The sequence below is a fragment of the Asterias amurensis genome, chromosome 15 (assembly GCF_032118995.1).
Source record: "Asterias amurensis chromosome 15, ASM3211899v1".
Lineage (NCBI taxonomy): Eukaryota > Metazoa > Echinodermata > Asteroidea > Forcipulatida > Asteriidae > Asterias > Asterias amurensis.
Window position 1 is genome coordinate 12,305,194 of NC_092662.1, and position 25,139 is coordinate 12,330,332.

The 25,139-nt window shown below is 38.6% G+C and overlaps 3 protein-coding genes across 9 annotated transcripts; all 3 read right to left on the minus strand.

Annotated features, from left to right (window-relative positions):
• Window positions 1-548: 548 nt before the first annotated feature.
• LOC139948066 (dehydrogenase/reductase SDR family member 1-like) lies at window positions 549-11,148 on the minus strand. 7 transcript variants are annotated; one of them, XM_071946081.1, is made up of 9 exons: window positions 11,083-11,148; window positions 7,363-7,492; window positions 6,040-6,113; window positions 5,464-5,607; window positions 4,878-4,957; window positions 4,165-4,297; window positions 1,764-1,907; window positions 1,340-1,409; window positions 549-829 (listed from the first exon to the last, which is right to left on the minus strand). In XM_071946081.1, the coding sequence occupies exons 2-9, from the start codon at window positions 7,472-7,474 to the stop codon at window positions 615-617; spliced, it is 972 nt and encodes a 323-aa protein (XP_071802182.1). In that variant the 5' UTR covers window positions 7,475-7,492; window positions 11,083-11,148; the 3' UTR covers window positions 549-614. The 7 variants fall into 7 exon arrangements, with proteins under 7 accessions (XP_071802182.1, XP_071802186.1, XP_071802185.1 ...); XM_071946085.1 differs by having other exon boundaries at window positions 7,363-7,480; window positions 11,083-11,112; XM_071946084.1 differs by lacking the exon at window positions 11,083-11,148 and adding an exon at window positions 9,254-9,447 and having other exon boundaries at window positions 7,363-7,480.
• Window positions 11,149-12,210: 1,062 nt separating this feature from the next.
• Window positions 12,211-13,297, minus strand: LOC139948166 (serine/threonine-protein kinase/endoribonuclease IRE1-like). Its single transcript, XM_071946225.1, has one exon. The coding sequence runs from the start codon at window positions 13,288-13,290 to the stop codon at window positions 12,601-12,603; it is 690 nt and encodes a 229-aa protein (XP_071802326.1). The 5' UTR covers window positions 13,291-13,297; the 3' UTR covers window positions 12,211-12,600.
• Window positions 13,298-13,478: 181 nt separating this feature from the next.
• On the minus strand, window positions 13,479-22,954 carry LOC139948165 (uncharacterized). The gene is made up of 4 exons (XM_071946224.1): window positions 22,816-22,954; window positions 16,087-16,167; window positions 15,299-15,366; window positions 13,479-14,996 (listed from the first exon to the last, which is right to left on the minus strand). The coding sequence occupies exons 3-4, from the start codon at window positions 15,306-15,308 to the stop codon at window positions 13,501-13,503; spliced, it is 1,506 nt and encodes a 501-aa protein (XP_071802325.1). The 5' UTR covers window positions 15,309-15,366; window positions 16,087-16,167; window positions 22,816-22,954; the 3' UTR covers window positions 13,479-13,500.
• Window positions 22,955-25,139: the final 2,185 nt, after the last annotated feature.

Consider the following 25,139-nt stretch of genomic DNA (forward strand, 5'->3'; position numbering starts at 1 on the left):
ACGGGCAGACTTCTTATCTGATGGGAAGGGTGCGCCTTTAAGCTGGCACTGCCAAACAGCACACCACGACAACAAGTCATAAAAAGGCACTGGACACCTTTGGTAATTGTCAAAGACCCGTATTCTCACTTGGTGTACCGGTTTTCGCACCCTTTGAATTCCGGGAGCGAGGATGAGCATCTGAACGAGCCAAGGCCCTTTTTGAATCAACGGCTTCGGCTTCAGATTCGGCTCAGGCTAGCTTAGCCTATTTGGGAGGTTAACTGCACGTTCTGCGTGAACGTGAACGTCCGAAAATTGTGTCGTTAAAATCACACGTTTTAGCATACATGAAGTTACCATTTTCACGTCTGGTACGTACGTGCGCACCGACGTCATACGTGAGCATGCAATAAGCTCAAAGTGGCTACGTCACCCGTGCTCAACATCTCGCTACTATTGCGCATGTTTTGCGTACACTCATAGGGCTCGAAGCCGAATCCAAAGCCGAAGAGGTGGTTTCAAAAAGGGGCTTTATTTTCACCTACAACCCCCCTATCCCGCACTTCCAACCCCCCCCCCCCCCCCCAATTTATAGGAAAAGTATCTTAGATTTTTGTACCACACTAATGGTTCTAAAACTTGCTAGAAGTGAGGCACAACATCCAGAACGGTATCTTCAAGAAACTCGGTGTCACGCTAGCCAGCCAGGTGTGTCCTGACATATTCAAAAGAGACTTGATCTGTCTGAAGTTTGTAGGAGTAGAACCATCGATGTCGGTGAAACCATACTCGGAGGCAAGCTCAGCTGTCAACACAATGCGCCCAGATTTGTTCATGATTTTTTTGTCTAAATAGGGAGTAAGCAAACGAATGTATTAATACGGATAGACCTATGGGCACTGGTAGAAAGTACGTGTGTAATTGATTGTCTGCAACTTGCATTATTTCGCAAAAAGTAGTTAATGGTTCGTTTCAACCCTAACAGAGTCTTCCTCGAGGGCTCTTTTGACAATGTTATTACATGCCCAATAAAGTATAAGCACCGCAGATAAAAACATGCAAAGCTACATACCAAAACACTTGCCAACAATTAAAACTGGATTTATTTTCTTGAATGTTTTTACAACGACGGCTTTCAAATGTTAAGTAGTCCTAAGTGTTTCTCAACACTGAATAATAAAGACATGACATCACATTGATATTATGGCCGATGTTTCGAGCTGCCTGGTTTTCGGTTAGTGCTTCTTATTATACATCCTCTTTTGAATTTTAAAACCGTACGCACATGTACAAGCCTTGGTATGTTTTCCCTATGGGCCCAACCAATTTACATTCCTTAAAAGTTAGGTCCACGTACCTTGAGCAAGATGAACAACTGCTTTCCCAGGAAGCTCAATTGTCTCCCCGTATTGAAACACGAACCTCAACTGGAAGACGAAACAAATTAAGACTAAACAATAATATTGTGAGAGCAAAGGGTTAACCAATTCGCTCAACGTATCCAAACTACAATGTTACGTGAATTACTCAATTACACCGAATTCACAATATTTTTTAAAATTAAATTGTTGTCTTCTGTCAATACTGAAAATTCGTAAATAAATTTATATGATTACGAAACTTACCTCCCTGGGACATGTAAGTTACCGGTTGTACGCACTTGGTCTTAATATCGGTAAGTTAACAATTTGCGGTGGTAGTAACCATTTTTAAGTCCAACGCGAACACGGCAATTAGATGAACAAAGTAACTCAACAATATTTGTGAAAATGTTCACTTACAAATTTATCACGAAATTTGCTGGCCGAATCTGATGTCCTTGCTTCTTCAAAGATTTCTGTTTTAACTGCACCAGGCCACAATGAGACAAAAGCCACGTTGTGTTTTTTCAATTCAAATGCACAGTCAGCTGCCATACGATCACACTACAAAAAACAACAAAAAACAACGGTACCAGACTTTAAAGGGTCCATGTACTTTTTCTAGGACAAAAAAACACAATGTCCACAGATTTACACTAAACTTGCACAGTTTGAAGACAATGATAGTAGAAAGCTTCCCTGAAAATACTACTTGCTGAGGTGCTGTAGTTTTTGAGAAATGAGTAAAACAATGTCATGAAAATAATTTTCGTCTCAGTGATTATGATGCGAAAATTATTTAAGCATGTAAAAACGTGTTTTCATGACATTGTTTTACTCGTTTCTCAAAAACTACAGCACCTCAGTATCTAATATTTTAAGGTTCGCTTTCTACTATCATTATCTTCAAACGGTGTAAGTAAACATGTGGACATTGTTTTTTGTGTTACAAAAAGTACCCAAATCCTTTAAAACAAAGCCACGTTAAACAATCTTAAACATCGAAACGGTACTTATTGTGTCAGCCATTGCTCATTGACAGAGTGTGTAATTGTTGTTCAAGTATCATGGTTTTTTTTTGCGATGATATGTAGTTAATTGCCAAGAATTCCATCTTTGAGATGACAGGGCCGTTTTCATATTGCACAGGGCTCTTCGATCCGTCTACCTATGCCACCCGCTAATCGTACGACAAAACACGTCTTCATTCACATCACCAAAACTAAATCACGCGCAGGAGATCATGCCTTTCAAGCCGCTGCTCCCCGGTGTGGCGGTTTCAGTCTTCCGCCGTGTTCAGTTTTCCGGGTTACGTAGTCGGTCATATCTGCACGTTGTTCGAACGGTTTTAGCTTTCCAGCGTGTTCAGTTTTCCGGGTGACCTCTCAGATACCGCCGCGAGTACCCTGGCGAGTAATGTAGTTCTCTCAGCAGTGACCCCACATTGTTTCTATTACGAGTCTTTTCTGTGTAGTCACTTAATCTCTTGTCCTATCTTTACATGTATTCATGGGAACAACTTCACGCAGGTCACACTCTGCTTGCATAAAAAACAACTCATACGATCCACGCGTTTGCCGCTAGTTGCACTCGACTCGTGGACGCCGCCATGACAGCTACCGGAGGGTAACGGATAACTCAATACGGCACTAAAAATTGACTATTTTCGCTTGCTGTGCGCAGGCATCGCATGACGTAATGCTACCGTATTTGGCCATTGGGAAAACTGAACACAGCGGAAAGTTGAAACCGCCACACCGGCTCTGGAATTCACTTCTCCGTAACATCCGGGAAGCAAACACACTGGAACTATTCAAAAACAGACTGAAAACCCATGTATTTGTTTAATTTGGCCATTTTGTTTTTGCTTGTACTGATTTTTGGTATATTTGTCATTGCATTGTTTGTTTGTATGTAAATTGCAAAGCGCTGCGATCTTTGTTGGGCGCTATATAAATGCTTGCTTTATTATTACATTATATATTATTAGATTATTATTTACTGTAAGTATCTGAGAAACTTTGGAAAGAGCAAAGACCTGTGGCAACATGGGTTGGCACTGTTTGGTTTGGGTGTATATAGACAATTTTACCCAAACCTAATTTGTTGTATGGCATTGTGTCCGCCATTATCTCTAAAAGGCTTATGGCCTCCGCGGTTTCTGTATGTTTCCAGGTCTGCTAGGCGAAAGACAAACACTCCTGTGGGGAAACATGCATGCCTCTAACTATTTTTAACGAATATAATTATCGAAAGTATTTGTTTGTTTGTGTCCTTATCTTTTTAGGGACAATAACAGTGGCTTCTTATATACAGGGCACATATCCGTCACTCTGTGACACTCAAGGCGCTTAATAGCATACAGTATTTCCTGCAAGGTATGTGGGACTGCGTTTTGAATTATGAGACCTAGTCCTTTTAAATAGCTCCATGTAATAGTTTACAAGGTACTGTGGCACACTATGAAGCCAATCCAACTAGGAACACCGGGGCGAACCCCTTCTCTTTTCGGTTCTTTTCGTGGCACCACTCATGGGACCAACTGCTCTACGTCGCACCCGAAGGACGAATCAATCGTTTAGTGTCTTGCTTCAGGACACAAGTGTCACGACTGGGACTCGAACCCACAATACATTGTGTTCAAAGTGATGTAATAAGTGCACTGGGTTCTTTTTCGTGCGTTACACCACACGGGACCGACCGCTTTACGTCACACCCGCAGAACGAATCACTCGTTTAGTGTCTTGCTTAAGGAAACAAGTATCACGTCTGGGACTCGAACCCACAATACATTTTGTTCAAAGTAATGAAATAAACAAACCGCTGCCTTTCCCACTCCGTAAGCCACATTGAAATAGTACTTGAGACCACCAATTGATGACACGTTAATGATCAGTCCTTGTTTGGCCGGAACCATCATCTGTGCAGCGTGCCAAGAAGCGATGTAGTGACCTCTGACAATGAAATAGGAAGACGATGCGTGAATTGTTATCATCTCCAATTTTTACATTCATTCTTTTAATTCCTTTATTTTTGATATTTATTCATTTGTTTATTTTGTTTTCATACACACAAAGAAAATTGATATAATTTGCATTATATTATAGTAATTAATAGGTAAACATAAAGACATCAGGATTTTGTGTGAGGATGGAGGTCTCCAAGAAGCACCCGCTTGTCAAGAAAAGACCCCGCTCATACAACAACAAAACAAAGAACAATTCAACACTATGAAAATACTACCATAAATTACAACTTAGAAACTGGTATAGGTATACACATGTTTGCCATGTTGGCGGGTCGCTTTGATGTCATTTTTTTTTTTTACCCTGGACGGCCCCTGCCAACAAAGAGTTATGTCCGAAGTTTTGAAATAAATAAAAAATGAGTTGGAATTTATTTCTCATTCGTTTCTCCCATGTTGTCTTTGGCGATACATTTTACAAAACATTCACGTGTCATTATTGTATACAATAGTCTTGCCAATGCACATAATAACCATTGCCATTTGTAAACGCCATTGAAGATACATACCTCAATCCCACATTGTTAATGGTATCCCAGACGGTTGGGGGCATCTCCCAAAACTTCTTTCCTTGTGTCTCTGCAATAAGCTAAAACAAACATTGAAATATGTATCCTACAGTTACGTGTGACGTAATTTATATGAATACGTGGGCCATATAGGATGAGGAGTCAAATCTCCACCCCTGCTCATGTACTCCTGGAGACGTCAGACAGCTCGAACCTTTACCACTTCTTACCATGGCAACTTCATGATACCTTCGGGACACTTCAACAGTAACAATTTTGACCAATTTTGACCACTTCGCACCGTCAGCTGAGTACGAAGTAAACGTCTTCTAAACGCACGATTCTCAACGGGTCATTATTTAAAGTTTGGCGGCGTGACGCTCTAGAAACGAGGCAGAAATCCAGAATCAGTACAAGGTACGAACTTGTAAGAAGGTACTAAGTGTCCGAAGTCACTTGTACCTTGCAAAGGGTGAGAAGTGTCAAGAGTACGAAGTGGTATGACGTACGAAGATTCCTGACGCCATACATTGGTTAGTGTCTGTGGCGAGAATAAATAAAACTGTAGAGTTATATCTGTACTTACCGTCACTGCGGAAAAAGCATTGTTGACCAACACATCAAGTCTACCGTTCTGCTCCGTTGAGATCTGCTCAAATAGTTTCTTAACCTGTTCATCATCAGAGTGATCACACTGGACTGGGATGCATTTCCCACCACGAGCTTCAATCTATGAAGGAGACGAAAACGTTTTCAAGTTTGGCACCAACTTTTATTTCAGGTTTACTATTCGTGTTTAAATTGGATCAACAACATATTAGTGTTAGTCAGGACAGGGCAAACACAATTAAGCGACATAAGCAGTAATAAGGTTATCAACTATAAAGTAAACTTTCAGATACACAAACAGTTTTTGTACTTTCCCCACGATTACCAATCATGCCTTTTATACTTTGATCTCTAGCCCTCAGTAACACCATCTAATGACTATCTCTAATTGGGTTGGGGTGGTTCTGAAAAGAACAATTCGTTTCAACTCGACTTTTCCATCAGTATACTCTGATCGTCTTCTACCGCAAACGGAACCTTTTTATGTCGTACTTCCACCATGCAATGTTTCAAATCTACAAGATAATTTTTGTTTTATATACATGTGTCTCACCTCCTCTGCTGTGGATGTTAAAGAGCCTGATGGTGTTCCTGCGGTGGCGTCAGTCTTTGCTTTCAGAGTTCGACCTTTGGAGATTTAGGAAGAAACTATAAATATTTAGTAAACTTGTATAAATCTCTTTAGTGTTAGTGTTGGCTATTAAAAGAGCCGGTGTGCTCTCGACGTTTCAAACAGTTTACTCTGCTACTGTTTATTTATAGTTTCTTCCATGCAAAGCTTTATAATCACAATACTTTGAAGATTTAATCCCAAGTGTGATAATTATCTTGAAAATGTGACCATCGTGTCAGACTAGGAACTTAAAGAATATAACTCGTTACCAAATTTTTTACTTTGTTTTACATAAAATTTTAACTTGAGACAAACAGAGAGAATTTGTGAAGACTTTGTGAAAAACGTATTGATCAAATTATTAAGTCATTAAGAACATTGCTTTATTTGGAGTAATGTATTTACATTTTTCGTTACTGCCAACCACGTGTCAAACCTTTAAAGTATAACATTTCATTATGAGTGGAGTTCTTCTGAAACGTTTAATTTTTGTGTCCTTCAAGTATGTATGGATGACTACGGCGTGCTCATGCACATTGTTCATCATTCATAAATACCTCAGACAGTTTCGCTATTCCTATTGGTGGAGAGAGCGTCACGTGGGTGTGTATAAACCTTTGTTTATGACCAGTAAAAAGGGGTTGAAACATGGGCGTGACACGCGAGCTTGCACCTGTTCTTATAAGACAGTTTCTTCATTCCTATTGGTCGAGAGCAACGGGTGAAACAGTTGTGCCACATCACGCGATACGCGCGACGCGCACAGCATTATAGGAGTTGTTTACCCGAGGGCGGCGAAGGGCCTTACCATTTCATAGCTGGAGGGGTGTTGTGTTGAAAGTAATCATTGAACAATTATAATTTGTTCATTTATTTTACTTTTTTACCAAAAAGTATTTATGAATGGGAGTCAAAGTGTGTTGAATCGGCTTTCAACTAGTGGTTACCCCCCCCCCTCCCCCACCACCCCCCGAGGCCTGGTTCTTGATAATTTACCTCGCCTGCGTCTCGGTAAATATCAAGAACCAGAACTCGTTCGGATTAAACCACTAGTTGCAAACCTCTTCACCACACATTGATTTCCTTTTTTTCACATAGGCCTGTTTTAATAGTTTTATTGAATATCAATAGCAACAATAGTTCAACAACTTTCATTTCAGCAAAGGGTGCCAGACTTTTTTCCTTCTAGCCTCATTTTGGTCAATACTGATTTGTAATGTAAGAGAAACAACACGGTGACCCAATGATAGCCTGCCTCTTTACCTGTGATATACACCGTTGCTCCAGCTTCCCCTAGCTGCAGTGCAATTCCTTTTCCGATTCCCCGCGTTGCACCAGTCACAAGACACACTTTGCCCGATAGTGGAGCAGCCATACCTTCCTGTCAATATGCCTTTTGTTTTAGGTTACACAAAATAGTCATTTAAACAAAACAATTTGGGTGGGGGAGAATCACAGTTCTGTTTATAGAAATGAATGTCTTAATAATACAATGAGTTCACCATTAATTATCTTCGGTCCTAAATAATGGTCAGGGACAAGCGGGTCTCTTAGTTCAAATTGAACTTTGTTCTCAGACCAAATGATGATGACAGTCTTCCAACCTGCCCTCAAACTCAAGTCCACGACCAGGGACCACAATACACATAGAGCTGCATATACATGACTTAGCCAGCCATAGCCAGGCCCGTATTATGGGGTTACAATTTGGCTGGTACCTCTTGAGTGCATAGTTTTGCTGTGATCGGCGATTTGAGTGTGAGCTGAAGCAGCTTTGTGAAATTGGACCCAGACATGGCATTAAATCGTCACAACAAAAGGCTCGATTTTCACAATAAATTTACTATTACGGACGCAATGCCACTGAGTAAACAATAGAATAGCAACAAGGGGGAAACTTTTAATATAATTCCTTTCTATGAATTCTACATAAATACTTGTCTATTAATAAGATCAAACATAAGCAGTAAATTCCTGAACAATAAAATGATTAAAGTCAGTTTATTCATCTATAAAATAGGCCTAACATTTATACGGGTATGTCTACGCAGTGAAATGATCAGTGAAAAGTCACGACTGCTATAAACTATACAAGTTATGGTATAGCTGTACAACAAGCATAATGATTGCTTTTTTGATTTCAGTAAATTCATTTAAAATTTCCGTTTTTTTTTGTTTTTTTTTAATTACACACTCAACTGACCACAACCAAACGATTCCAATTCTAAAAATGACTTTTCTGTGATTCATTGTCTGACAATACAAAAAGCTAAATCAACCAACTGATATTATCAATGCGTACAGTTTCCGCTTTAGTGAGGAGCAAACTGTATTAGTGTGGATTGTATAGCAATCTAGACGTCTGAACTTGCTGACCCAACATACGTGTCAACTCAAAGTTCACGTACGTTAAATTTTCTAAGGTAAACAAGCTATATTCAAGGTTCAATGTTTATTTCACTCGATATTCACTACCATAGAAGAAGGCTGTTATTTGGAAAATGGAGGGAAATTTGGTAGGCCTATAACACGATCGAGTTGTCTCATTTAGATTCACTCTCCAACATAAGTAGCAAGATACAAATTTATTGTTTTTCTCTAAAATGGCGATAACAATATGCTGTATATAGTACTCATGCTAAGGACTTATAGGTCTGTGTGATTAAGGGACTGTCTACGATGGTAATGACTCTGAAATAATGCCAATAAAAACTCACGTGGAAATATACAGCATCTTTAAAGCATTTTGAGAAACATTTCACTTCGAGTACTACTAGGGAAAATATATAACTTTTTATCCCCCCAATTGAATATAAGAACGGTTGGTAACGTTTCTCAGATTGTGTGTTGCTAGAGGGGTTATTCTTCCCGAGTGGACATTCGCTCCAGATTTTTGACGAAAAAAACGCTACCACCTTTTGGCATAAATGTTTCACTGGTTAATTTTATTGTATACAAGAACATTTATAACGGACTCAAGTTCCAAAAACTTGAGGTTAACATTGCCTGTGAGATCGGTATGTGGTGGTCAAGACAATAATATTGTTGTGTGTATATATATGTGTATGTAGGAGGGGGGTGGGGGAAAACCTATATATACTACCATAGCCTACGTTTTAAAGTACGTTTCTTATGCAATGCGATTAATACCTACTACTGTTGCCGACCACGAAACTAGACGATCGAGCGATAGAGAACAACTCTTCCGTAAGTAGACGGAACGTTTAGAGCTCGAATGGCGAGAAAATCTTCCGTAATACAGATTCCCGAGGCAACGGATACAACTGCTAAAAACGCTACACAAACGGCTATACAAATATAGCGTGAAACACTGGTTATAATATACAGTAACAAATGATGATTCTTCAATAGTTTATTGCAACGCGGACCGTATTGCAGTCATACCGCCCGCAAGAGTTTGTTTGACAGTTCCGTTAAAGCGCCATCATAACTCAATGTGTCGATGTGTATAAGATTGATCAAGAATGAGGATAGTTGTCAATGTATGTTTGGGACCTCAAAATGAAGATCTGGGTTTGCGTATGACTAGCTGAGTCTACTTTTGAAAACAAGTAAATTTGTTTGTTCAGGTAGATTAATTTTGCACCGAGCAGAAATAGCCAGATTATAAACCAAAAAATCATTGCACTGAAGTTCACTTATAAAAGAAAATGAGCAGCATGTGCCTTCAAACGATACAGGCCCTTTTCGAAACCACGGCTTTGGCTTTGGATTCGGCTCATGCTAGCTTGACCCCGCAGTTGTTTTGACAATTTGCGCGTGCTGTGCGTACGCGCTCATGGATTCAGACGAGAGGACGGAGCCTGAAGCCAAATCCAAAGCCGAAGCCGTTGTTTCGAAATGGGCCATAGTTGATATGGTAACATTTGGACAGGGATGGGGGTTATATATAGAAATGGTTGAGATGGTTTCATAGAGATGTTTAGAAGGTTAGGTGGTCACATATCGTAACCCACGTAACCCCCTCAACCATTTCCATTCAACTCAGCCCGTTGAGGTGGGTACATAATTGAAAGGGTTGACGTGGTTTGAGGGGAGAGGTGGTTATGGGATTTTTTTTAATCAAGTTTGCCCCGAACAAGGCTAAAAGCCACTTGTGTGTAAGGGGCTACAAGAAAAAGACAACATTCAATGCTATAAAAAAAAGTGGGTGGTAACATATCTATTTTGTATTTGAGTTGCCATAGACGCATGGGCATGAATGCCACAAGGTGTTAGCAACAATAAACTATTTTTCAGGGCCGTTGCCACCTATCTCCTGGGGCCGAAACAGGTACCCCTTTCGGGTAGTACCCCCTTTACAGTCCATACGGATGTAGGCTTGGGTATCGTCCATTATAACCCTGTAGAGCATAAAGCAATATCTCCCTAACTTGACGAAGCAATCATGGTTGAGTTGCTTGACTCGAACCCACACTCTGCTGATCAAACACCAGAGCTTGAATCTGGTGTTCTTTACCGCCAGGCCATGACACGCCACGGGTTATAGATTCAGAGGGGCTACAGAGGCATACAGGCTACTTAATCGTAAACAAGAAAACAAGACTATAGAACATGTAGGCCTACAAAACCTCAAAATGTAATTGTCTGTAAGTGGTTAGATCAAACGTGAGCAGATGTGAAATGATAATGTGTGAACAACATTGTCACGACTGTCATAGAAACTACGGCTAGCTGAAAACATAGGCCTGGCTATGATGTGGATAGTATAAAATCACTTATTTCTTCATCTGCATTTTGTACACCTGCTCAACCTGGTCAGCATTCAAACACACACAAGAATCTAAACATGCATTTTAGGGCATGTGTGAAAAAAGGTGTAATTTTTACAGTGTGATTTTCTAAATCCAACAACCACAGCAAATCCATAATTATCAGTTCCGAAAAAGACATACTTTCTATGATTATTTATTTATTTGACCATACAATATTCAACCAACTTACAGACCATTCAATACTTACAGTTTCTGCTCTATAGTTGCGGAACAAGCTGTATCAGTTTTAGAAATAATTTATTTGAAGTACCCAAATCCAGACGTCTGAGGTTCCTGACCTTGCGTCTACGTGATAACTCAAAGTTCACGACGGTTTTTTTTCCTAAGGTAAACAAAGTTATGCAATATTGTACAACATTTTACCATGTCATTCGTGAAAGCTCGAATTTGTAGGCTGTTTGAAAAGGACGAGAGGAGTCAAACACTAACTTATTTGGCAGTTAATAATCGCTGTAAAAAGTACACCATGCTTTGGGTTCTGACTCATTTTGATTCCTACCTCGTTTTCTTCTTGTTGATTTCGCATGTTTATTCACACCAAACAATTTAGCCGCAGTAGAGCTGATAAAGGTAACTCTATTATTTAAAGGCCCTGGAGTTCATTTGTAGTATTGTCAAAGACCAGTTTTCTCACTTGGTGTATTCTAACATTATGCATAAACAAAATCTATGAACATTTGGACTCAATTGATAATTTGAAAGAGAATAATGAAGAAAAGCATCCTTGTTGCACATTGTGAGCTTTCAGGTGCCTGCAGTGAGAAGTTACCTACAGTGGAAGTCGTTAAAGTGTTATGCTATCAACTGATCTCCATTGCTCGTTACCAAGTAATTTTTGTTTTGCTATCAACTGTTTTGAATAATTACCAGTAGTGTCCAGCGCCTTTAAATAAACGGCCACCATAAACCAGAAAAAGTTACGTCTATTTTTGTTTTCTTTATTCGTGACCTGGGGTCGATTTCACAAAGGTAGTCCTAACTTAGGACTAGTCCTAAGCAATGCTAAGAGATAGGACTGGTCCTAAGTTAGGACCAGTAACTCATCCTAATTTAGGACTGGTCATATCTCTTAGCATTGCCTAGGACTAGTCCTAAGTTTTAGGACTACCTTTGTGAAATCCACCCCAGGTTTATAAAGATGGCCACAAACCAAGACAGTAAAATTGTTTAGTACCATCCTTAATTTGAAGACCACTTCAACAAATTTATAATTATTTTATAAAAACTATACTTTAGTATTATATCAATGAATAAAACTCGTTTGAGACTACAAGTTTCTGAAAAACGTAATATTTATTTATTTTTCCCGGTTCCGAAATACTTGATAATGAAATATGACATTAATGGCTGATATCCAAACTGCGAAAATTAAAACATAAATGATTGCCGGTATAGAACTATCTAAGGTTTTGCTTTTAATCGAACAATAATTGTTTGTTATTGAACCCCTTCTGTAGTTTATATCCAAAATGGTATAGTTTATAAAAAAATATTGAATATATTTTAAGTGTTACAATGGGGTATTCTCTGCCCCATGGCACAAATGTTACAATGGGGTATTCTCTGCCCCATGGCACAAATGTTACAATGGGGTATTCTCTGCCCCATTTTTTCAATTTCAGTGTATTAAATAGTTCTTGCTAAAAAACATATTTGAGATAATAATTGTTGTAGCCCATTTACAATTATTTGATAACAATTTTTACTAAATGAAGATGTTGTTTTGAATGCAATACCGGATATGAGTTATCTCAGGTCGCTGCGAAGGATCTGGCGATTTGCATTGATCACCAAGTTGTTCTAGCAAGGGAACTGCTCCCAACTTGCCGATGAAATAGAGAACCCAGCCGAGTTGAAAAATATCACTTTGGGTCGACTGGGGCTTTGCATTATCGACCATTTCAGGGGCGATATGGCCGTGAAACCTGCGATATTTTTTCTTCTCGTCACTTGTTAGAACATAGTTTCTTGGGGTATTCGTTGTCGTAGCCACGCCTACATCAATAACATATGCACGCCAGCGATGTGTCTGAGTGTCATATGACATCAATATATTGTCCATCTTGATGTCATTGTGTAGCAGCCCTTCAGAGTGCATGTGTTTGATTCCATCCACCACGTTCATGGCAATGGATCTCCAATCGGCCGGGTCTAAGGTCAAACTTCTAGACCCTTCAAGAGCCTCACCTAATGTCAGACACTTAGCTAATGCTTCAACGCCAATGAACTGCATAGCAACTGCCCTAAACTGACCAACTTCTATAGTTCCATGCAAATTTGGGAAACTATCGTGTTCAGAGAGAACAGATAGGATCCGAACTTCTCTATCCACAGTGTCTTTATCTCCAGTTGGTACACATTTAACAGCTACGGGTTCATTGTTATAAAACATCATCAAGACACCTCCATAGGCGCCTTGCCCAAGTACAACCTTACCCTGCGGAGGTGTCTTAAGATCAGACAGCTCAATGGATGGAATACTTATTCCTTGCAGGTAATCATCCAAAGCTTGGGTAACAGGACTGAGCAAATGTTTGGGCTGCTTTGGTGATTGTTGTTGACTTGCTTGGGCTCCTGCTGGAAATGCTGCTACTGCTGCAGATGGTTATGGTTTTGGTGTCTCTACTTTTGGTTGGTGTACGGGAACTGCAGACTTAGATTCTGGGGCTGCAGTTTTTGTCAGTTTAGATGGTGGTCTTGAAAATAATGACGTTGTTGTTGCAATCGTAGAACTTGTTGGTGCTAATGAAAAAGCCGACGCTTGTGCTCTTGGTGTCTTGCCTTTGGTTGTCGATTGTTGTTGGTCTGCTGTGCATGGTGTTACTACCTTCAGAACGGAAGCTGCTGTTGCTGATGCTTTACCAGCTTTCTCTACTGCTGCTGGTGCAACTGCTTTCGGAACAGAAGCTACTTCTTGTGCTGCTGTTGGTGCTGCTTCACCAGTTGATCTTGTCTCTGTTTCTGTTTGTGGTGATTGAGATACCTTTCCTTTGGTTGCTGTCGATGTTGTAGTAGCAGACTGGATTTTGTGTTTGATTGATGGTGCTACTTCTTTCGGAGCGACAACTGCTTTTGGTGCGCCTTTACCAGTTGATCCTGTCGCTATGTCTGCTGCTGGTACAACTGCTTTTGGCACAGCAGCTGCTGTTGGTGCTACTGTTGCAGCTGCTTTACCAGTTGATCCTGTCTCTACTGCTGCTGGTGGTGCAACTTCATTTGTCACAGCAGCTGGTGGTGGTGCTGCTTCACCAGTTGAACCTGTCTTTCTTACTGCTTGTGGTGATTGAGTTACCTTTCTTTTGGTTGGTGTTGATGTTGTTGTAGCAGAATGGGTTTGTTGTTGGATTGATGATGTTACTACCTTCGGAACGATAACTGCTGTTGTTGCTGCTGTTGCTGTTACTTTACCAGTTGATCCTGTCTCTATTGCTGCTGCTGCTGGTGCAACTGCTTTTGGCACAATAGATGTTGGTGCTGCTGTTGCTGCTGCATCACCAGTTTGAGATACCTTTCTTTTGGTTGGTGTCAATATTGCAGTAACAGACTGCGTTTGTGCGTGGACTGATCTTGTCGATGCCAGCACAATTGACGCTATTGTTGCAGGTGCAGATTTTGCTTCAGTTTTAGTCTCATCGGCTGTTTTTGCTTCTTGTGGTGTTTCTAAGGAAACTGTTGTCGGTTTGTTGGCGGGAAGTTGTTGCAGCTTCCTTTGCAGAGATTGAGGTTTCTGCTGTTTGTGTTTTTGCTGCTGCGGCTGCTGCTGCTCCTGATGTTGCTCCTGCTGCAGTTGCTGGTGTGGATATTGTTGCTGCTGACAAATCTCCGGGTGTAGGTTGGATACTGAAGGCGTTGTCTGTAACTGATGTATTTGAGTTACATTTTGGGAGGAGGTGATCTTGCCTTCTAGTCTTGAGTACATCGAAGGTTGTGATGCTCTTGTTGAACTCCACACGGGAGCGAATTGGCATCTGTATCCAAACTTGCTTCTTAGAGTCGCTGATTGTGATAGGGGGGGTGTCAGACCAAGGTGTCTCAACCAAAGGGTCGGAATGTATTTCCGACTGGTAATGTTGCTCAAGGTGGAAACGGAGAGATGTCCTCCTGATAAAAGTAAATAAGAAACAAAATATTTCTTTATGGATTTTCAACTGATTTTATAAATATAAAAAAATCACCCATACCCCCCAAAATCCCTTATGATATTCTTTTCTTCAAAATTCAAAGAATATTTCGTCGAAACGATAAAAAGCATGAAACTTGTTAACCATGTGTATAATTTTATGAAGAATCCAAGCCTAAAAAACAACAAGAATGAATAAATACAAATTTACAAAAAAGGTGAGGAAATTCATAAATGTTTTTACTTGATCAATTTTTAGTGATTATTAAGACAATGTACTTACTGTATTCCATGGTTGGATAAAGGCATCGGAGTATGAGGCTCGAGGTACGTGTACAGATGAAGCCAGTGCTGTATTGAAAAACAAGACAGAAACAGGTGTTCTTACGTAAGACTGATGATCCAAAAATGTATAAATAAATCAACTAGCCGTTGAGAATAAAATGATTCAACAGATAAGATATTTTAAAGACACTGGACACCTTTGGTAGTATCGACATATTATGCATAAAATAACAACCTGTGAAAATTTGAACTCAGTTGTTCATCGAAGTTGCGAAATAATAACAGAAGAAAAATAACCCTTGTTACACGAAGTTGTGTGCTTTCAGATGCTTGATTTCGGGACAAAATAATTCAACAGATAAGATATTTTCAACTGCCCGATCTTTCTAGAAAAAAATGATCTTTGGTGCAAAATTTTCGAAAACGGCACTATAATAATTGCATCCATTGAGATCGAAACAAGTGTTTTGCGTCTCTTTAAAATGACTTTGTTTTAATAGGTAGAAATTAGCATCAGGGATCAAGATGATAAATTTTGCCTCCATAGTTACTGGGCAGTCTCGACGGTCTAGTTGGTAACGCACTGCTCTTGAATTACAAAACATCGTTTGTTCAACCAATTTGAATCTTTATTGTACCAAACATAACCTTATTTCGTTTGAAATGTTAAGTAGTGATTACATATTTTTGAGAATGAGACTCAGTGATACCGTTATCAAATTTATTTATTTATTTATTTATTTATATATTTATTTTCCAGCGAAATAATGCAACAAGCTAGCTTACCTGACATGCCCCTGCTATTTCATCGCAATCAACGCAAGTTTATTCCCACTAGAAACCCATTTCTTTCCGTATACTCCATACCTGTTGGTGTACAGAGAGTTATTTCAATGTTTGTTCCTCTTTAAAAATGCTCCCATGTCTAAAATGGCTAACCCTCAATTAAATTCAAGTAAACAGTCATTTCATACTTCTCTCAAGATATAGCACATAATTTATACAAAATATTACATAAATAGGCAAAATAATAACTACAGAGGATAGAGGAAAAATAGTTAATATGTAGACCGAAATAAAGAGAGTACGAGGCTGTCAGATTAAGCCAAAGCTACAGAGAACAATATTCACAAACCCAAAATTTCTTTAAAGACACTTGATACAATTGGTGATTGTCAAAGACCAGTCTTCTCACTTGGTGTATCTCAACATATGCGTAAAATAACCAGCCTGTGAAAATTTGAGCTCGTTGGTGGCCAAAGTCTAAACTTGAGGTCTCGAAATCAAATTCGTGGTAAATTACTTATATCGAACACTACGTCACTTCAGAGGGAGCCGTTTCTCAATGTTTTATACCATCAACAGCTCCCCATTACTCGTTACCAAGTGAGGTTTTATGGTGATGATTATTTTGAGTAATTACCGATAGTGTCCACTGCCTTTAACTGTTGAAACGTTTAAGGGACCATTTTGACAGGCACTTTTAAGAATAAACTATAACTTATAGTGAACTTGCGGGTACAAAAAACATGTAATAGTTCTCTTTTGAGGTAGTCACTTGGCTCTAAAAAGAGCCGAAAATATACTTTTATCATACTTTTTATACTTAAGTCATCACAATAACTTCTGAAGTTTGTATCAAGTTGTTTGAAATTACTCAACTAACATGTCCGCCGCAATCGACACAACTTTCCCTCTTCCTAGGGAAGTTCAAGTGAACATTCATAACATTCATCTCTGAATACTGCATTGAGGAGAATAAAATCATACGGCCTATAAGAAGTGGATTAATACAAACTAAGATCTAGAGGTCTCGAATTCAATTCAAATATTTTAGTGAGAAATGACTTCTTTCTCAAAAACTACGTTATCTCAGAGGGAGTCGTTTCAAGTTTTTTTCTCTTCTGCATTATAACATCACATCCGCTCAGCGTGTAAGATGAATTCTTATAGTGTATAATACCAATGTTAATATAGCTATAAGTTCTCTCTGACCCGCACATAATCAGGAAAGCTTCGAAACTGTCTGTACAATTTTATATCACGTTGAAAAGAAAGAAAGAAACAAACAAACAAACAAACAAACAAACAAACAAACAATCAAACAAACAAGCATGATTTTTATTTTGTTTTAACCACCCCCATCTTTTTTATTTCCTTGTGTATCTACTTATTTATTTACTTTCTTTTCTGTTTATTTATTTATTTATTTATTTATTTATTTATTTATTTCATTTTAATTCATTTTAATTCATTTACTTATTTCATTTTATTTTATTTCTCGCTCGTTTGTTAACTTACTTGTTTAATTGTTTATTTATTCACTTAATTAGCTGTTCCGATGCATTCGGAACAGCTATTGTTTTCGTCGAGTTTTTCAAAATGTTTTAGAAACGTTGTTCTTGGTTTCCGCCAAAACGCCATAGGTTTAACGCACGATTTTTGTTTATTCGTAATCTTAGAAACGGTAGAAATGACAGACTTGAGTCATATATGGAATCGAAGCTTAGTACGTGACTTAATCACTAAACTTCGTGTTGTTTAATTTCTTAATCAATTAGCTGAGTTATAATGACATGAATATTTAATTAGGCAATCTTGTTAACACCATATCTCCCAAAATAAACGTCCGATTTTCAAATTGTTTTCAGATTTTGATTCTCTGGGTATTGAAGTTGTACCAAATGAAGTAATTTTTTATGTCACGTCATCTTGAAATTATTTGTCATAAATTAATACACTTATTATATAATAAATAAAATCACTCAATTTGTGTTGATGGATCGATTGGGGCCGCGGTTTACCGCGGGTGCTATTACCCAGGTGATCTGAGTTCGAATCCCTCCGGGAATTTCGACGAAATCAATATTATATTGCATACATTTCACTTTTTTTTTTACAAAAAGAAATAATGTACCTACATTTAAACAATCAGTACAACATGTTCTTATTTTTCAAATTTTTGGCTCATGAGATGCTTCTTTCCTGGAAAATAAAACGATCTGATTTTGTCCTCGCGCAGCAAGATCTTTAATGGGTGTACGCACTATGGAGGGAAGTTCTACGTACATGTACGTGGTTCTTCGATTTACGTACAACCACTTTGTCGCTAATAAATAGCGCTATTTTTGCATTTTTTTCGCTCTATGTATGTTGTCAATCAACACAAAGTGCCAGCCTTTTCTTTCTAAACCTTATCACTGAAGACAAACCTATGTGAAACATACAAACCTGTTTCTTTACTTATTTGGCTTCGATCAAAGGCATCATGTACGAGGAAAAGTGGACCGTGCATGGACGAATACACCTGCCTGAGATTTGGACGTTTACACGGCATACACATTTTATAAATGACCATCGAAATGGTTGGCCTACTATCAATGCATGTAAAGACTGTAAGTGTCTTGTGGTGAATCATAAAGATGTAGTGTTAAGTGTATACTTGTAATTTTAACGCCTGGGATTTGGAATGATTTACGGGTGAAGTAACCTTGTTCGCAGTTGCCTAAACTAATTCCAGTATTTCGCTTTACTTTCGGAAATTAGACCATGACAAACAAAAAGTCTTTGACAGAAATACAAAATCAGAGATTTTATTATGCTGGTCGACGTTTCTCTGGTGCTCTGGTGGTTGAGTGGCTCAATGTTATAGAGCTGCTTATAATAAATAGGCAAAATATTTTGCTTTATAAAACTGCAGAAATTGAGCAGAATACCTGGATTCACAACTTGCAGTTTGTACATGAGGAATGGTATTTGCTGTGTTTAGCTGCTTTTTGTGTTTAGTTTGGTCTGGTCCTGGGCCAATGGCTTTAAAAGGAAAGAGTCGCAGCGCTTATGTAATCAGGGAATTGTGCTTACGCTAAGCGTATTTAACATCTGGGCACACAGGGAATGTGTTCTTGATGAGCGTGACAATTCGCAACAAAAAAATCTGCTGCGATTACTATTGTGCTAAACTTCTGCGTAACATTCACTGCAAAAACAGTGACTTACAAATTTGGTTTGCTTTCGCAGGATAACCGTGCTTTTCTTGTGCAAATGTAGGCATGGGCGACTAGTGTGGTTTAGTGTTTAAGTCGCGACTACAAATTAGTATTAGAGTCGCGACTACTGTTTTTCCCCACTCCGTTAAAATTGTGCCTACACGTTGACTACAAAAAAAGTCCCGATTACCTGTTTGGTGAAACAGTTGTCCTGCTTACTACTAATCGCAACATGTTTCGCTTGCGGCACATTGCGGCACAAATCTTGAGAATCCGTAATTTATCTCAACAAGTGTCGTAGTTGGGTTTGAGGTGCGACTAGTGGAGTAGTAAATTTTACTAGTCACCTAGGCCTATCATGATGGGAACTTGCATAATGAAAAATCCTGTGGGAATGGGCCCAATGTCATGCTCGGCTCTGGAAGCAAAGAAGCAGTGAATTCTGCGCTTACGTCAAGCAAAATAGACTGCTTAGCAGGGATTTCTTTCGTTTGTGCTTCCAATCTCGCACATTATATTCTGCGCTTGCACAGTAAGCAGATAATGGTGAACGTAACCACAGAGTTTGGTGGCCGTTAAAAGTTCAGTGAAATCCACTCGTTCTAGATCAAACATCAAACCACCTACAAAATACAAGGATTTTATCCTTAATTGGTTTGTCACATGTCAATGGACTCTAAAAGTACTGCATTGAACTCAAGAAACCAACAAATCAAACAATCCTGTGTCAAATATTAGGTTTTCTTTACATTTATTCATCTTGTTAATCAAACTTTTGAGATAACATTTCAACTGAACAATTATTTAGGAAAAGGAGATACTGATATAGAAAGACCACTCATCTTACATACGTGTTCCAGTCAGCATACAAGCCTTTCCATGGGACCGAGGCTGCACTAGTCCGTGTGAGCAACGATATTCTCTCTGCAATGGACAATGGTAACCTAACAGCACTAGTCCTGCTAGACTTGAGTGCTGCTTTTGACACTGTCGATCACAACATCCTTCTCTCTCGGCTCCAGAATCACCTTGGCATAGAGGACACAGCCCTAGCATGGTGCAAATCGTATCTCTACAATAGAACTCAGCATGTATGTATTGGCACCGTGATATCCGACCCTGTTGTTTTGAACTACTCTGTGCCACAGGGGTCGGTACTCGGCCCGCAGTGGTTTACGCTATACACTTTACTGATTCGTGACATCATCCTGAAATTTAATCTGAATTACCATGTGTACGCAGACGACACTCAGCTATACATCACGTTTAAATCTTCTCAAGAAAACGCCAATGCATCTATTGCAAGACTTGAGAAATGCATCCAAGAGATTCGACGTTGGACACAACAAAACTTCCTGAAGTTAAATGATGATAAGACAGAGTTCCTTCTATTTGGGTCACGTCAACAGTTAACTAAGGTTTCAGTGCCATACATCTCCATCGGTGATGCTCGGATAGCTCCCTCGCTGAAAGCTCAGAACTTAGGGGTTATTTTTGATTAATCGATGACACTTCAGCCACACATCAACAACATTGTTCGTTTATCATCATATCACATCAGGAATATAGGTAAGATTCGCAAGTACTTGGACAAAAGTGCCACTGAAAAGGTCATTCACGCATTTGTTACTTCTCGTCTTGACAACGGCAATGCTCTTCTCTACAGTCTTCCTAACAACCAGATTTCCCGACTTCAACGGCTCCAAAATACTGCTGCCCGCATTGTGACACTGTCTAGAAAATCCTGTTCTATCACCCCCATTCTGAAACAACTACACTGGCTGCCTATCTCTCAACGAATCATCTTCAAGCTGATGCTCATTGTCCACAAAGCTCTTAATGGCAAAGCTCCCCACTATATTTCTGAACTGCTTCACGTTTACACTCCATCAAGGAATCTTCGATCAAGTTCTATGCTTCTCCTCATTGAACCCAAGTCTCGACACTCATGGGGTGACAGGTCTTTTTCTTCAGCTGCGCCACGCATCTGGAACCCTCTACAACTTAATCTTCGATCTTGTGTTTGTACTGCAAAATTCAAGTCTCTTCTCAAAACTTATCTTATGTCACAGGTTTTCAATGACTAATTTTGTTGTGTCTGTTTTTCTTTGTGTTGTGTTTTGTTTTTGTTTTGTTTTTGGTTTTACTGCGCCTTGAACACCCAGCAGGGTGGATATGTGCGCATTACAAGTCTTATTATTATTATTATTATTATACCGCCCTCTATTGACCAGTAATTTGTTTTTTTGTTTCAGCCTATTTTTCTAAACCATAACGAGTTAAATCATTTATCAAGCTTTGAACCTAAGCTTAGTTCCTAGTGAAATTTTGTTTTTAAATTCTTAATTCATCAACCACGTGACCCTCATTTGCATATTTAATTGGGAAATCTTTGAAACACCAGATCTCAAGAAGTAAAGGGCCGATTTTTAACTTGTTTGTAGACTCCTTAGGGATAGGAGAAAAATTTGGAAAAACCGTGACCTTAATTTGACCTCTACTTCCGGGTTAACCGGAAGTGGGACCATATCTCCAGAGCTACTCAACAGATTTTCAATTTTTTTTCAGTTACAAACTCCTAAGACATTAAAGGAACACGTTGCCTTGGATCGGACGAGTTGGTCAAAACAAAAGCGTTTGTAACCGTTTTTTATAAAATGCATATGGTTGGAAAGATGTTTTAAAAGTAGAATACAATGATCCACACAAGTTTGCCTCGAAATTGCGTGGTTTTCCTTCTACTGTGCGAACTAACATGGTCGGCCATTTATGGGAGTCAAAATTTTGACCCCCATAAATGGCCGACGTGTTAGTCTACAAGGTAAAAGGAAAACCACGCAATTTCGAGGCATGTTTGTGTGGATCATTGTATTCTACTTTTACAACATCTTTCTACCCATATGCATTTTATAAAAAACGGTTACAAACGCTTTTCAAAGACCAACTCGACCGATCCAAGGCAACGTGTTCCTTTAATATTGACTGTGAAAACCCGTGACCCCATGTTGACCTCTACTTCCGGGTGAACCGGAAGTGGGACCATATTTCAAGAACTACACAACCGATGTCAATCTTTTTTCAGTTATAGACTCCTTGGGCATAATAGTGACTTTGAAAAACCGTGACGGGAAGTGGGACCATATCTCAAGAACTACTAAACATTTTTAAAAACATTTTTCAGAGTATAAATCCTTGGTCATCGATGAAGCACATAATCAAAGCAAAACAACACGGAACAGCTTTGTGTTTAATCACAAACACCTAATGTCTAGTTATTTTTTGAATTATTTATAGACTGACTGATTGTTTGTTTAATTAATTAACTTATTTATTTATTTTTCACTTATTTGTCTTTTTTTTGTTTACTCTGATGTTTTGCAGCGTTGTCGTTTATGTTATGGATTTTTCCCTTACATTGTTGCCTTGTTTGTATTTACTGTACTTGTACTGCCTGTTGAGGTCGAATAAATAATAATAATAATAATAATAATAATGATGATGATAAAGAGACATTGAATAAAATACTCACTTGAAAATGATCCAAAAACGTCTGGTTCTTCAAAAATCGCTTCTTGATTTTCACAATAACTGATTCGCAAATCGTTTATCTCAGTTCAAATCGCTGGAAAAGCTCAAAAAAGCACTTGTGTTTTCACGTAAACCTGTGAGTGGTGTGTTTGTATTTCTGTGTTGTGGGATGGTCGTAAACATTAAGACCGCGTGCACCAGAGCAACAGTAGTCAACATTCCCGCCAATGTGACGTCACAAACAACATGGAATATTGAAGTGCGCGGAACGCGTCACGCGCAACTATCAGCCAAAGAGAGGTCTTCCACTGACATCGGTGAGGGCGCTTGTTGAGGTTCTGACGTCACAATGAGACGCACACTTATTGCACGCACTAGTTTTTATTTCCATTTTCCATTTTTTTACTTACAGAGCTCGCTATTGCATTGCTTAACATATTCTTCCTATTCAGAAATTTGTATTATTGCATTTGATTTGAAGTCAACATCCACTTTCTTTAACCAACGAAAACATAGTAAGAAAAAGATTGCAGTCTGATACAAACGTCCAGCAGCCGATTTCACGAAACTTTACGCAACTGCGTAAGTCCACTTGCGCAACATTTATGGCGTAAGTTGCGCCACAAATTATTGTCGAGTTCCACCGATTTTAACGAAAGTTACGCCACGCTTTAAGTAGCGTAAGTCTGAAAGTTGCGCCACAAAAATGGCGCAACTTGCGCACTCGATTTTGATGGCGCAAGTCAGTATTTTATTGCGCAAGTAAACTGCCATCGGCACAACAGTAGCCGATATTGCGCAACATTTTATGGCGCAAGTTGCGCCACAAATTTATGTCCGAGTTCTGCCGATTTCACGAAAGTTACGCCACGTCTAAAAGTGGCGCAAGCCTGAAAGTTGCGCAACAAAAATGTCGCAACTTACGCCCTCGATTTTGATGGCGCAAGTCAGTATTTTATTGCGCGAGTTAAAAAACTGCCATCCACCGTATTTTGCGCTTTTCCTGGGGCAGCGACGACGGTTCAGTGTTTTCCGAAATATATTTCATTCTTTCTTTAAGCAGAAACAAGACAAAAACACATTAATCAGTTAATGGTTTCAAGTACGTTTTGCTTTGAAAAAAAAACCAAAAAAAAAAACACGTTTTTAAGGAAATAAATACGGTAAAATCGGCCACGATTTTCGGGGTCCTTGAAACCAGTGACTTATGGTTGGAATTGCAACCATAAATACAATTTCAGTAAACATTTTCGTCAATTATAATTTTATTGTCAATTACGATTTTGTTTCCATTTAAAAACTTTATCCTCCCAAATACTTTCATACAAGACAGACAAGTCGAAACAAATTAGTTCATAATGCATTTTTCAATGAAGTTTATTTTCATTTTTAAACATTTTTTATTTATTGCAGCAAAATACTACATGGCTTATTATTTTATTTATCTTTCAGTAACCACTGTAACAAATTCAAGACCCATACCCTACGCACCAAAACTAATACAAACAAATTGTATTATAAAACTGATCAAGTTTTTTTTTAACTACATGAAGATATTAACTAAATTTAGCTGTCAGAAGATGACAAATAATGGTATTCACACAGTTTGTCTTCAAAACATTTCAAAAGAATTGCACAAAATATTTTGAGAGAATGGTTTTAATTCATCTTTCCTAAGATGATTCTATTTTAATTGTTAACTTTTTACATATCAGATTGTTTTTATATAGGCTATATGAATATTTCTAATTGTTTTTTATCCTTTCCTGTAATTGGCGGCTCGTCCGCTGTTGGTTTGGTCAATAAAATATATATAAATATATTAATTTAATTTAGTTGAAAGGGTTTGCTGTTGTTTAAGTTTAAACATTACAGAGGAACAGTAGACACGACATGATCACTCTTCACGTTTGGGTCTTGTTGTTGACATGTAATAAGTTTCTTGTGGGCCACTCCCTGTCGTTGATGATTCTATAATGAGAAGAACAAGAAGTAAAAAAAAAATGTTTTTAAAAAGGTTATGATGTCAGTAAATAATCGTCGACAAATAAAGCTTGGGATTTAAAGAGTTTTTTTCATAAAGCCCCATTTTCAGTATCATAGCATCTTGTCTTCACACAAAAAAACCTCTATCATGGTTGAAATTGTGCACAATGTACCATCATCGTGGATAGTTGACGAAGCTGCCGAAGTTGTAAAAATGTACCATTTTGAGCTAGTTTGTGTGCATCACCGACACAACGACCGTACTAGTTCGGAATCCCGTTTTAGTCATCTACCTCCATGGTTACTATTTTGTACACTTCTTCTACTCAGTAATCCCAG

What these genes read in the sequence shown, in the direction of transcription:
- LOC139948066 (XM_071946081.1), bottom strand. Translation starts at nt 7,474, where the DNA reads ATGGCTGCTCCACTATCGGGCAAAGTGTGTCTTGTGACTGGTGCAACG. An exon ending in TAACATCCACAGCAGAGGAG is followed by an intron (nt 5,608 to 6,039) that starts GTGAGACACATG and finishes TCTCCTTCATAG; the next exon opens with ATTGAAGCTCGTGGTGGGAA. An exon ending in ACGGAGTGGGAAAGGCAGCG is followed by an intron (nt 1,908 to 4,164) that starts GTTTGTTTATTT and finishes TGTTTTTTGTAG; the next exon opens with TGTGATCGTATGGCAGCTGA.
- LOC139948166 (XM_071946225.1), bottom strand. Translation starts at nt 13,290, where the DNA reads ATGATGTTTTATAACAATGAACCCGTAGCTGTTAAATGTGTACCAACT.